The sequence below is a fragment of the Coptis chinensis genome, chromosome 2 (assembly GCF_015680905.1).
Source record: "Coptis chinensis isolate HL-2020 chromosome 2, ASM1568090v1, whole genome shotgun sequence".
In the NCBI taxonomy this organism is placed as follows: Eukaryota; Viridiplantae; Streptophyta; class Magnoliopsida; order Ranunculales; family Ranunculaceae; genus Coptis; species Coptis chinensis.
Window position 1 is genome coordinate 11,871,541 of NC_141457.1, and position 14,405 is coordinate 11,885,945.

Sequence of the window (14,405 nt, forward strand, 5' to 3'; positions counted from 1 at the left end):
AGAACATGGAGATAGTTCTACAGCTATTTGGTTAATGCTATGGATAGAATGCATGGCTATACCCTCAGTAGTATGCATTGTATGGCCTGCAACATTTTGGTTAATACAGGAGACTCCCACGATACAGTGTCTTGAGCAAATTATCAGTGCGTGTACAAAATAATTGTAACTTTATAAGACTCATCAAAACACGGTAGCCTTAACAAAAATACAGGTAGGCTAAATTAAAAGAAATAAGAAATTTGGGGGTGCTGGTTAGATTGCACTTGTCATATAAGAAATAGAAAGATTCTTTACCATCATACATGTATGGACACATTTCACTTTTTCAGTGACATTTCCATATTTCTGATAATCTAAGTAAAACCCGAGGAACAATTGGACTAAATCCCTAATCAAGTGTTTTAGCATTATAATGATGTAAAATATGTCCTCCCAAAAGCTAAACATATGAAAGTGGGACTCCATTTTCTCCATTCTTCATATTGCCCAAGAATATAACTTCACCATTCAGTCTCTTGGTGAGCCAATACCACTTGCAGCAGATTTCTTCCCAGTGTACTTCTGTCATAATGAAAACAACAGTCATTACATCTTTCAACTTTCACAAGTAAATAGCAACAAAAACAAATGCATAAAATCCGAAATAAATAAATATGATTAGTTGATGCAACCACATTCACTAAAGCGTCATCAAGATAGAGTCAGGTGGCAGTAATAGACAATAACTACTTGCAACTCACCCGCTTCCCAATGTTAAAAGGGATATATTTGTACTTGATCATGTGTAGGATCTGGCGTTTCATTGTCAGAACAAAAAGAACAATCCAATAGCAAAGCAGTATGGGCCAGAAAACCGGGACATCAAATGCTGAAAAGAAAGTCATAAGAAATGCTATGCAGAAGGCCTTCGTTATGGAATACCTGAAACCAAATTACATTATTATATCATGGCCTTAGTTCAGTGAATAAAAAGCCTGAGATATCAACAAAATGCGCCAATAAAAATTAAAATGACATTTCTGACTTTGATCAAGAACTAGAGCTATCCAAAGTAAGTCCGGAAGAGAAGGCCCATTTTTCTTCAATGGGTAAGATAAAAACGAAACACACACACAAACTCTACAGCAATAGCATAAAAAGTAGATTTAGCCAAGAGTGAACTATAAGGCTGTGTAATTCATAACGGAATTAGAATTCCGTCAAAAATTAGGGAAAGCTGAGATAAATAAGAAGAAAAAGACAGTGATGGAGAGAAAAAGGGAAATAAAAACTGGATATTGCCGTGTTTGCGGGAGATAAATAAGGAGAACAACTTCGTTGCCAATTGCTGGCAGTGTCCTCCTTATTTATCTCTTACAAACACAAGGCTATTCATTTCTACTCTCCATCATCTCTCTCCATTGTACTTTGTTTCCCCCCTTATTTATCTCCACTACCCATGTCTAATGGATTTAGAACTCCATGATCCCAGTATCCAAGCACAGCCTAGACTATCAGAACAAAGCCTAAACTTAGAAGTAAATAAGACGAAAGATATAATTCCCATAGAGTTGACAAATACGAGGGGGTTACAGTTAAAGAAACAACTTATCTAGATTTGAGAAAAAGTAGTTTTAGACTAAACTACATTGACACGAATACGTGCTCATATCCGACAAGGGTACAAGGTGTTTGACATGGCAAAATATTAAAAATTGAGGTATAAATCACATACAATATGTGTCGTGTCCATGTCGGACGTAGATACATATCTGACACAGATTATTTTTAGATTATGGCGTGTCCATGTATCATAGCCTCATAGGTTTTAGACCACCTTATATTCTATAATAAACACACATTCATCCATAATACATAATTAAAAAACAAAACTTTAATTCTACGTCAATGTAAAATTCCCAACCATACAAAATGTTTAACAACCAGCTGCCAAAAAGAAACCCCATGAGCAACTAGCATATATATTAATACATGGGATAATGGTGTCCTATGTGATTCTCACATGTATTCCCCACACATGCTTCAACATCAACCTTGAATGACTTGCTCACACATATGAAATAGAGAATATAGAGCTAATGTAGAATTATGAGTTTGGGAGGTTAAGATGCTTGATTGATTTTTATAAGCATATAAACATGGCAAAGATGACAGAATGCAAATATGGAATACGCAATCAGTAGATCCTGAAGTGAAACAGTATATCATAAGAGAAGACCTTCGATTATGAGGAAAGTAACATTCCGGCCAAACTTCAGATTTTTTTTTTTTTCATTTTATTTTCTTTTTAGAACAGAGCTTAGGGTTAGGCAGACCCCTACCAGTATGTTAATAGCAGAAACTATCACAACCCTCCCAAATGGATTCTGTGATATTGTGGGTGAGGGGCCAAAATACATGAGTACATAGCCCGGAATCTTTACACTACCTGCAAAGTTCCAAGCTAGTGACTTCCTAGTACCTACTAAATGATTATGTTACATAGAGTCAGACTCCAGCATCAGTCCATTACAAAGACGCCAACATGAGAAGAACACCCAAGCCAATGATATCAATCTAAGCACTTTAACATGGCTAGGTACAATGTAGCTTCCCAAAGTCACCCGAAACTTCTAACTCAAAGTTGTTCCGGCCAATGCTCAATGTTGCCAAAGTGTCTCCTGCAATAAAATCAAAAATCGGCACCAAGCCATCTCAAGCACATAAGGATGCAACGCATTCCTTCATTCGAAATGAAAGACACAAATGCATCGACTATAGCTCTCGTATAAGACCTTAAGCCCTAATTCTCAAGCAATACCAAAGACCTAATAGGAATTCCTTCAAGCGCCTAAATCCAATCATCCAATAACAGTTTGGTCAAAGATCCCCAAGTCATCATCTTCCACCTGAATCACCCCGACCTACTGAGTCAAACAGGACACAAATTTAACCTTGCTTTAATCTTAGTTCTAAAATAAAATCTTGGACGCTCTGTAATTGGGCAAGTCACATGAGCTTTTAAATTCATCAATCATCTTCTCCACACTAGCTAATCCGTTATAGATGCTACCATCACCTACACATAACTTGGGTCAAAGATGGCCCTAATTGACATCCTGATTCCATTCACTGAAACCGCGCAAAACATGTCTTCTCTACCCGCTTCCACAAACCAAATAATCAATTGAAAAACTTTACACCACTACCTCAAGCTGCTAGTACAACAGTCCAACAGCCGAAAGCATAACAATAAAGAGAAAGGTAGAACCGTTACCCCTGTGTTGCATCGGTATGGGTAGGAGTGTCCAATTTAGACACCCGTACAGAGATTTGAACACAGCTTGGTCTAAAAAATCAGATTAGTGGACACGGCTAATATTTATTTTAATTTTAATTTTTTTATTACAAAAACAATTTGACAAGTGTTATAGAAAAGATGAGTAAAATTTTGTAGTTACAAGATTTTAATTCTAATATTTTATGTTTCTTTGGGTCATATCCTATAAAAGGTAAATTATCATCCACCTATTCATCTAGAAGTGTAGGTTTCGTATCTGAGTCATGTGTCCATGTAGGACACGACAACACGGGACACGGCAGAAAATATGAAGTACCCGCGCAACAAAGCATTACCCATTCAAATGTTGTCCTCATTGCATTCCAGCTAGATTTGTGAGAAAGCTAAGACCTTTCTCCAAGATCCAACAAGAAACCTCAAAAATAATTTTGTTTCTTCAACACTTTCACCTCTCTAAGACCAAAACTTGTTAACGGCCAGCCACCGGTCGTCGGAGTCAACTGGCTAGACAGTGAACCATATCTTTAAAGCTCTCTCCTTTCCTATATTTCTCTCTCTTTGGCACTTTCCATACTTTGGATTTTCACCATACCATTAAATTTGCAAAATGCTTTATTCGTTTCAATATTGACTATTGCGTTAAACTCAAATCTTTGTAAATTCAGTATTGCATTTTATATGGTATTTGCTTGCTAGGTAAGGTGGCCACAAAGTTCTCTTTAGGATGTAAAATGCATCTAACTAAATCGAAGTAAGTACTATAGAAGGTAGATAAAGAAAGCAAGGATGGGAAATAAACTCCATTAGTTTCACACGTAATGAGGCTTCATTAGGTGCTTCACCATGAAGCAATGAAGATTGAATGCTTTCCTTTTGATTTTGTGTAACTTCTATATGTGCTCTCAATCATTTATCATATCAATGTTAAACACCGTATACGAAATCCGTTTACTCCACATTAAATCCCTGAGCTAATTGGTCTAAGGTACTTTGAAATTGAGATGTATAGTGTCATCTACAACTATATCTTTAGCATTAACTAAATACAAGCATTTTTTTCCCCAATACGGTAGATGTCAGAACTTTGTTGTGATTTTCTAAGTGTATCCGTCTTTACATTGTTTATACCTAAACCTACCTCAATGATGTGACCACTGGGACCAAAAGGATCTTCTTTTCTTAGTATATCACCATATGAATAGCCCCTTTCACCTCTACATGCAACCTCAGGAAAGATATCACTGATATTCAAACAGAGGTTTTAGAAATCTCAATTATGTAAGCTTACAAATGTGCAAGTTACAATGACTAGAAATCATCGGGTTATAATCCACCAGTCACCTATTCAAATTTCCCTATTAGAACTATTATATGTCCTCACCCACTAAGCAGTTTTAAGACAAGGACTCACAAAGATGTGCAATTTTTCCTAACTGTGAGTAAAGCACATTCAACATAACAATCAATCAAAGTAATATCACACCATCACATACACCACCCTAGTTTTCAATCCACTAGGCTTCTTGGACCATTCCAAAAAAAAAAACGGTTTCACCATACACTATGTTGGTCAAAAATTGCACAAGCAACAATTAGGAAAGCGAAAATTACCAGAACTTGAACTCAGGCAAGCGGCGAATAAAAGGCTTGAACTCATCAGACCCTTTCGTCGGCAAAGCAGCCCCATCTAAAGCCTCCAACTCAGGATCAACTTTGGGCGACATAAACCCAATCAAGAGATTCAAAAGATAAATCCCCAAAGCATAAGATATCAAGTAAAACCCTTGGACAAGATAAACACGCAGGAGAAAAAATGTCGCAAGAACTCCAGTTCCAATCCATCTTTCACTTGCAAGAGGTGTCAATTTATCAAGATAATGCTGAAACATCCTCGATAAATCACTTCTATATTTCGCAAAAGGCGCGGTAGCAGATGCCACGTCATCCCCAACTCCTTCCATTGCAACAAAACTCCTGCAAAATTACCAAATAAACCCTAAAATTAGTAATCTGACATCACAATGCCAGACGAGAAGAAACCCTGGGGACTTTTTGGTAACTAACCTTACTGAGAATATTATATCAAATCTTGAAATAAAGCTGATGGTGTTGGAAAAACAGATCTGGAAATAGTGATTATTTTATGAGTTAAAAAAAAACCGTGGTTTAGGGTGTGATGTCAGTAGATGGGAAGATAATGGTGAATCTTTAGCTTCGCAAGTAATTACGGGCAATCTCTCTCTCTCTCTCCTGTTATCTAGGGTGAAAATTTAATGGAACTAGTTATGGACTTATGGGTCACCGGGTGCGTTTGATTGGTCTCGGTTATTTAGGGGTTTCGTTTCCATCAATGGGTTGGAGGCCGACTGGATGTGTTAGGCCCAATTGTTTTGTTGGACCTAGACCAAAAATAGTCAAGCAGATTGTTATAAAAAAAAGGGTCCTGTATTGGATTGGGCAGCCTCCAGCCCAAGCCCAAACAGCAAAGCCCAATACACCCCACCTAAATTGCAAAACCGGAAAAACCTACTCTAACTGGTCATCTCTCTCAGCCAAACCTTGTAATCTCAAAAACTCAAAACCAAACTCAACCAAACCTTTGTTTTCTTGTAGTTTCAATTCGAGTTTCATTTGGATTCAAGGACAGGATTTGGATATTGGATCTGCATTTGGACACTTTCTTCTCAAGAAACTGTAAGCTCTTTTTTTTTTTTCTTGAGTGGGTTGCTTGGAGTTTGTTTTTGGTTTTTGGTTTCAGTTTATAGTTTAGTTGTAATGTAGTTATTGGTTTCCTACTTTGTGTTCTTATTACATGTATTGAAATGGAAAATTGGATTGCTACATTATTTTTCCACAATTGGATTGCTACTTTGGTTTCGTTGTGTGTTTTTAATTCTATTACTATTGGGTGTAGTTTCATGTTCATTGGTATACATGGTTATATCGTCAGCATTTAGAGCAAAAAACAATGTTATAGTGTTTAGTTTTGATTCAGGGTTGTTAGAAGAGAGTAGTAAGGGTGGGAATTTGGTGGTGGTGAGGAATGAAGAATGAGATTGTTGTAAAGGGATTGAGCATTTGGAACTTTGGGGTTATGAGTTTAAGTTTAATTCTTCATAAGAGTGTTGTAAAGCTTGTAAATCTATGTGTACTGGTAAAGATGGGCCTTGTTTGTGTGATTCTTGGGTTTTTTGTGGGAATAAACAAGTTTGTGAATCCAAATTTAGCGAGGTAATAAGAATAATATACACTATTGTTATGTTTTTTTTTTTTTGTATCATTGCTTTAAGTTTGGTTATGCATTTCAATAGTCAGAGTAAATGTCGAATTATTTGAATCAAGAGAATGGACAAAATGTAACTCAGGACAGGCTTAATCTATCAAGTGGGACTATTGACATTGTTTTTGTAAAAGATTAGGTATTTTTGTTATAATGCTAATTTTGTCTTTGGGATACATACGGATCGACATGCAGATGGCTAGTACTAGTATTAATAGTCCTGAGAGTGAGAAATTCTAGAGTCTCTTAAAGTGATATTAACCTTTTGCTAGAGTGGGCATGGCAGTCTAGTCTCCATGGCCGCTGTTTAAGTGTTAAACTGAAGTCTCCACACAAGATAGCCAAATTAGACACTAATTAACGTGACAACTTCACCTACGACCAGCCTATGTACAAGATCTTCTTTACAGAATAGTGCTGTTTACACAAGTACAAATAGCCAAATAGGTGTTGCGATTTTATCCTTTGGGAAATGAAAACTTATAGGATATGAAAAGAGAAATTTTAATCTATGTAATATGGATATGAAATTGAAGAACTCAATGTAAGCTTACTTGTACATGTTGCTTTGGCTAACACAATGTTACTTCGTCCTTTGGAGTGGCTTCTGCATAAGCCGGAGTGAATCTCTTCCAAAATTTGAAGTCCTTCCTGTTTTGAGAGGCATCGCAACATAGGGTTTAAGTCTGAGCCTTTGCGATATAATTGCAAACTTCCGTCAGTAACAGATATCACAAAAAACTTCCATGCATCGCATTTGATTCTTTCAGCGAGTTTTGGTTCTAGCGGAAGCGAAGAAACTTGCAAGTAGTGGATATAAGGAAGACGCCAATCTTGCGCATCGGAGATCATCACTGGCTCTGCTAGTATCATATCGGGAACTTCAAGATTATCATCTGCTTCATGTACCAACTCACTATCTGTTTCGGGAGCGAATTCAGGAGGAACAAACGGATCTACAGATTCTAATGGAAGATCCAAAGTATGGTCATGTTGTGAATTTTCCATCTCCCTTTTCCGCTTCCGAGTCATGATTGGTGCGATTATACATGGGTCGTATTTCGCTGTTGCGTACAAGCAAAACAAGTAATTGCTTTCATGTACATACAAATCATGCAATTCTTTTTCAGTAAAGTCAATGCTTGGCTCTTTCTGGAACTCCACAGTGATGTGTCTTGACTCTTCGCTTCTAACGGCGGCGGAGAGATAAGCCAATGAATCAGCATGACATATGTCATTTTGGGGTCTTTGAGTGATAGAGATGCTATCAAATTGTCGAGCAAGGCTATGTATCAAACCAAGATAAGCCGCCATACGGTCATCTCTTGCTTCAAAAGACCCGCCAAACTGATTGGCCACAAGGCGAGAATCCGTGTATAACTGGAGCTTTCGCGCCCCCAGTTTCAAAGCTGTTCTCAAGGCACAAACGGCAGCCTCATACTCGGCTTCGTTATTTGAAGCGGCGAAGCCAAGTCACACAGATTTCTCAATCTTCTCTCCGCTGGGTTTAACAAAAACGCATCCAATTCCATACCCAGATTTATTATGGGAGCCATCTGAATAAACAATCCATAGGTCAATGGGATTAGGAATTGCATTTTCAAGTTGGTCTTCGTCGCCCCCAGTTATTGGTGGCAGAATGTCTTCCATAGATTCTTCTTGGCACAAGAAATCGTCAATAGGAGAATCATCAATCGGAAAATCAGCTATCAAAGAAGCTAGAGCATGCCCTTTTTCAGCAGTACGACTTTCAAAGACAATGCTATATGCACTAAGATAACTTTCTCATTCGGCTAATCTGCTTGATTCCTGTGCATTACGAAAGATCTTGCGTAAGGGATACTCAGTATAAACTCTGACCAACCTCCCCTAGAAGTATGGTTTTAACCGACGAGCGGCATGAACCAATGCAAGTGCAATTTTTTCCATCTTTGAATAACGAGACTTAACTCCGGTTAACGTCTTACTGATAAAAAAGACGGGTCTACCATCATCGATGAAAAGAACGAAAGACTAACGGCTGAGTTGTAGCTGCTAGGTATATGCCAATAGGTTGACCCGTTGAAGGACTTGTCAATATAGGAGGATCCACCAAGTATTTCTTCGATTGTTGCAATACCATCTCACAATCAACGTTCCAAGTTCTTTGCCCCTTTAAAGTCCGGAAGAAGGGATGACAACGATCGAATATTTAGAAATAAATCTATGAAGAGCGGCAAGCCGACCCGATGAAGTTTGTTGAATTTCCTTATTATTTTTTTTGGTGATGGCATATCAATTCGCGACGCGTATCTAATCAGATTAGCCTCAATACCTCTACGAGTCATGAGGTATCCCAGAAATTTTCCAGGAAGAGAGGCCAAAAGAACATTTGGCGGGATTGAGTCTCATGTTATACTTGTTAAGCCTATCAAAACAAGTTGAAGATCGGAAAGATGATCACCAAGAAGCTTCGATTTAACGACTATATCATCAATATAAGCCTCCATTATTATCCCCAACAGATCGGAAAAAAATTGTATTGACAAGCTTTTGGTAGGTTGCACCGGCATTTTTCAGACCAAAAGGCATAACAGTGTAGCAAAAAATGCCTTAGTCGGTAATGAAAGCGGTGAACTCTTGGTCATCAACATTCAAAGAGATCTGGTAGTACCCTGAAGAAGCATCCATGAAAGATAGGCGTTGGAATCCCGAAGTGGCATCCACTAGTTCGGAAATTCGTGGCAATGGATACGGATGAATCGGACAAGCTGCATTAAGGTTTGTAAAGTCAATACAAATTCTGATTTGTCCGTTCTTTTTTGGCACTGCGACGACATTAGCAAGCCATTTTGGGTAAGTAACTCATCGGATAAAGTTAACCGCAAGTAGCTTATCAATCTCCTCTTTAACTTTGAGCTTTCGATCAGGTGCCATTCTTCTTGGTTTTTGGCAAACTGGCTTGAAACTTGGATCAATGTCAAGTTTATGACAGGCAACAGAAGGGTCTATTCCCCGGTATTTCCTCAATTTTCCAAAGCGAAGATACGCTTTATTTCATTTGTAAAGGGAAACCAACTCTTGTTGTTCTCACGCGAAAGTTCAACGTAAATAAAAGTGGTTTCTTCTCACTGAATCTCCTACTTGTACTTCCAAAAGTCGATCCACCAGTAGCGCCCCTTGCACATGAGCGCCAATATTATAGATGGAGGGCGCCGCTCGGTAACCGTAACTTAACGGGGCACTTGCAAGGATCGTATTACCTCGAACTTCAGATTTTTTATAGTCATCCATTGCTTTGTCATGATAGGAATGGGCAGATACCTTGTCACTACGAACCTTGCAAATATGCCCAGAGAATGGGAACTTGACACACTGATGAAATGTGGAGACTACAGCCCCCATGGAATGTATCCAATCTCTGCCCAAAATTGTGTTATAGTGGGATCGATAGTCCATCAATAAGAAATCGAGCTCAACTTCTTTGTTCATTAATTTGATTGGTAAGATAATTCTTCCAACCGCTGAAGATGTTGTCCCATCAAAACCGATGATAGGATTGTCTTCGGCGATGATCATACCCTCGTGAAGTTGCATCTGAGAATAACATCCACTGAAAATGACGCTGGAGGTGGCCCCTGTGTCGATCATTACCCGTTGAACACGAGAAGCACCTATAGACACAGAAATTATAACTGCGTCATAGTGAGGGTGATATACACCAAGGAGATCATCATCAGTGAATCGGAGGGGCTCTTCTTCAGAAGTCTCGGTCTGGATTCCTTTGACAAAATCGACTTTGTTGATACGGTTAAATTCACCAACATAACTAACTTTCAAACGCTTTTGATTCTTACTCTGACTTTTGGAAAGAGACTCAACATGAGAATGGGAGACATTAATGACATGCTCATAAGTTGCAGCAACTGCCTGTTGAGAGTTTTTAATAAGATATTCATTTAAAAGTCCTTTCTCCACTAATTTCTGAATCCGACCCCGGTGAGAGCGACAAAGTTCTGTCTCATGGCCATAGTCATTATGGAATTTACACCACAAAGCTTTGTCCCTTGTCGCTTTGGTATCTTCCGAAAGTGGATAAAGGCGGGGAAAGATTCCCACTTTTCAACTTCTCATATATAACGAGTACTTGGCATTTAGCGGGTCGGTTTTAGCTCGGTAGAGTTTTTCCATCACGATTGAAATTGACTTGCTTCCCATTGTCATTCTTTCCATCGTTATGTTGTTGATCCGACCGTCCTTGCTTTCGGCTTAAAATTCTTCTTGTCGCCGAAAAATCTTTACTCGAATATCTTTGTCCCTTGCTGCTTTTCGCCGATAGGTTCTCCTCGATCACGGATGTGTTGTTCAGCCCTAACATAAAGATCGTGACGAAGTTTTAAGGACATCTTTAATTAGAGAGTGGTAAAGATCCCTTTACAATGAAGTTCGAACCCGTCTCTTTCATAATATAATGCTTCTTTAAAGGCGAAAGAAGCATCCCATCGTAAACTTCGAATATCTGATGTTGCCTTTCGAACCTAGTAACAAAAGTACGTAACTTCGTCACGCGTTGTTGCTTGATGTTCGTAGTGAGTCGACATCCTTTGGCGCCTTGCAATTGTGGCGAAACGATTAACAAACTGAATTTCTAGTTCATTGAATTGGTGAATTGATCTTGAAGGCAACTCACTAAACCAGTGTAATGCTTCTCCCTTTAGAGTCGATGGAAAGAGCTTACATTTGAGCGGATCATCTCCACCCCATAACACCAACTTATTTTTGAACGATAGAACATGCAAGCCAGGATCTCCTTCCGACTCATCATAAAGTTCAAAATCGGGTTGTTTGAAGTCGGGATGGTGGTAAGCTTCTTGAATGTCGACCGAAAAACTTATCAAATGCACGCCATCATTGATCGTCAAGTTTTTCATTCTTACATCCCTTGACTCTCTATCGTTAAGTTCTTTTGCAATCAACTCTTTCAGCTGTTGTTCTGTTAGAGTTAAAGTATTGGCTCGAACAACTGGATGCCCCCGGTCGTGCCCATGTGGAGAAAGATACCTTCCATTATCTCTTATTGGAGTTAGAGATCTTTGGCGGTATGCACGATCAGCTCCGACCGGTGATTGTCTTTGTCTATCCCTATAACCAGCCTGTCTAGGCCGGTAGTCACCCTTGGCCGGGTGGTCGGAATAATTATACCACTTCTCCATGTTTTGTTGCTCTTGTTTGGGATGCCCGCCTTCCCAGTCGTGTCGGACATATTTCGGATGGCGGTCTTCCCTGAAATTGCTTTTCAGAGGTAAATCTTCCCTTTGAGATCGGACATGTCTAGGGTAGTAGTTATCCCTGCCAATCCGATTTTCCCCATAAGTACGGGTAATAGGGTCATTACTCCTAGAAGCGCACTTGGTTGATTGTGCTTGAGAAATAGCACGCTCTTTGGTGACGGACGTGGATCGTCAAGACGGCCCCATACACCGGAATGGCTGCGTCCGCTTCGTGGTCGCCTTTGATGTTGTTGAATTTGCAACATCGCCCACCGCCTTTGCCTCTTTGCCAGCTTCCTTCTCAAGTTCCTATTTAAATTTTTGACTCGTCGTAACTCCCGCTCAACCGTATTAGGGGTGAATTGGTTGTTACTATCACCTTTTCCACTAGTTGGCGTGAGAGTAATGTCCACGTCCATATCCATGTCAACTGAAGGATTGACATGGACAGACAGCGGACCGCATGGAGGATTACTGACTTGACGATTTTCTTGTTGCAAAGCTGTTAGGGTTGGTGCCGGCGGTTGTACGGCCTTTTGCGATGGCGGAGGCGGTGGCGGTTGCGCTGCTACAGTCGGATGTTGAGAATTGATCCTACCACTAGGATCAACTTGATTGTTCAATGGTTCTTGCATTGGCCGATTTGAATTTCGAGGGTTGTGATTCCTATTAGCAGGAGGAATATGTTGACTATTTGGTCTGCTTCTTATGCTTACCATCTTGATTGTTTCACGTGATAATGAATTCTAAATCCCCACAGATGGCGCCAATTATGTTTCGGCAATAAACTGCTTCAACATAACGAGAGCAATGGTAAATAATGCACTAAGAAACAGAGGAATTTGATGTTGAGGGAGATGAAACTGAACCAAATAATGGCTGCCTACGTACCCAAGATCTATTATCTAGGGATCAAGTTTCCACGTAGTTCCTTATGAAAAATAATGTGGTATTTATATAGGTAGAGTAGAGAGTCCTTGTAGCTCAAGTAATCTTGTTACTTGAGTAATTGTGATAGAATACAACTGTCAACTGATAATTATCTCTTTGATAAGAAATGAATCTGGACATAAATCAATGTACATTAGTGGCAAGTCATGTGGCTAAGGTTCAGCCTTAGACACATGAGTTAATGGGCTTATACATTGATCCATGATATTGCGAATTGGGCTTTAGCCCTGTTGATTAAATGAATAAAATAGAGACCTACTAATGGACGTTTGCCACGTAGGTGTGGGTCGAAACAGCAAGTAAATTTCTACTTTCAATTTTCTTAATAATTGGTGGAGTTTGAAATTGGTTTGAGTAGAAATAATATATATGTACGTGCTGTGAGATTGTTTCAGTTGATTTATATGTTGTCGATAACCTTGGTTCTAATATATAATAAAACAAGTATTGTGTTAATACGAGATTGTTTTTGTCAAGAAATGAGGAGGTGGTTGGTGGAGGGATGGGTTCGGAGGATGATAATGGTGTTGTGAGGACTAGGAGGAAGTTGCAAGTTATTGTTTTTGCGCCTCATTTGCCGGAATCATCTTTTGAGTATGTGGTTTTGAGAGAAGGGGTGTTTAGGCTGACCCCGTTGTGATTGTTTCCATGTGACAAGATTGAAGTGGGGGACTTGGGTTTGGACATTTGTTTGTATATGAAAGATGATAGATGAATTGATTTCGTGATTTGTACTAATCTCAGTCAGACGGATTTGTACTAACCCTTTTCATGCATGTTTGTTTGTTTGACTGGTTTTTGATTTATCATCAATTGAAAGCTAGCTGTAGATTTAGCAACTCTCAATCAACTATTCCTTTGCATGTTGTACTAAGTACTGCATAGTGTCTTGTCTTTATCGTCCATTACTACTTTGTTGGATGTCAAATTATTGATCAACTTGATTGTAATATAGAAGCTTATTAATATGTTTGACACGACTGATAGATAATATGATATAGCTATCATGGACTTATAGGCTAACGATTACTTGATTGAGATTTCCCTTTTATATATGTTCATCCTCGATTTCATTTATATAGCTACCATGGGATTATCGGTTCTTCCCAGTGTTGTATTTTACTGTTTCTAACATAGGTGTAGATTTTATTAAACTTATTATAGTTACTAATACTTGTTTTATTTTTCTTTGTAGCGATGGGTCCTCGATCAAAGAATGTGAAGAATGTAGCGAAAACTACATTCAAGGGTGTGAAGAAATTGTTTGGTAGCGGTTCCTCTAGTGGAGACGCAGTTGGAAAAAATAGACAAAGGGCAGAGGGCTTAACAACATCAGTGCGTATAGGGGACCACAAAGAAAAAGAGGTTCCTGAAGTTGATTCATCGAGTGAAGATAGTGTAGATAGTGATAACAATGTAGGTTTAGATGTAAATATGGACAAAGGAAAGAGTATAGTGGAAGAGGAGAGTGAGAAAAGTGAGGAGGGTGATGAGGAGGGTGAGGAGGGGGATGAGCAGGATGATGATGTGAAAGAATATGTGGTAGAAGTCATACCACCAGTGGAAGAAGCACCTCTCGTATTGGATTTTGTAAGAAAATCCAATGATAATTTGGAGTTTAAAAGAGGTGAGTATGGCGGTA

At 39.0% G+C, this 14,405-nt stretch overlaps 1 protein-coding gene across 2 annotated transcripts; it reads right to left on the reverse strand.

The window, feature by feature from the left end:
* Positions 1 to 249: 249 nt before the first annotated feature.
* On the reverse strand, positions 250 to 5,635 carry LOC147514892 (protein RER1B-like). Of its 2 annotated transcripts, none has more exons than XM_086585412.1 (4): positions 5,348 to 5,635; positions 4,895 to 5,257; positions 744 to 924; positions 250 to 564 (listed from the first exon to the last, which is right to left on the reverse strand). In XM_086585412.1, the coding sequence occupies exons 2-4, from the start codon at positions 5,242 to 5,244 to the stop codon at positions 511 to 513; spliced, it is 585 nt and encodes a 194-aa protein (XP_086441538.1). In that variant the 5' UTR covers positions 5,245 to 5,257; positions 5,348 to 5,635; the 3' UTR covers positions 250 to 510. The 2 variants fall into 2 exon arrangements, with proteins under 2 accessions (XP_086441538.1, XP_086441541.1); XM_086585415.1 differs by having other exon boundaries at positions 5,353 to 5,629.
* Between the last annotated feature and the right edge of the window lie 8,770 nt (positions 5,636 to 14,405).

What these genes read in the sequence shown, in the direction of transcription:
- LOC147514892 (XM_086585412.1), bottom strand. Translation starts at nt 5,244, where the DNA reads ATGGAAGGAGTTGGGGATGACGTGGCATCTGCTACCGCGCCTTTTGCG. An exon ending in TTGCCTGAGTTCAAGTTCTG is followed by an intron (nt 925 to 4,894) that starts GTAATTTTCGCT and finishes ATTTGGTTTCAG; the next exon opens with GTATTCCATAACGAAGGCCT. An exon ending in CTTTTAACATTGGGAAGCGG is followed by an intron (nt 565 to 743) that starts GTGAGTTGCAAG and finishes TCATTATGACAG; the next exon opens with AAGTACACTGGGAAGAAATC.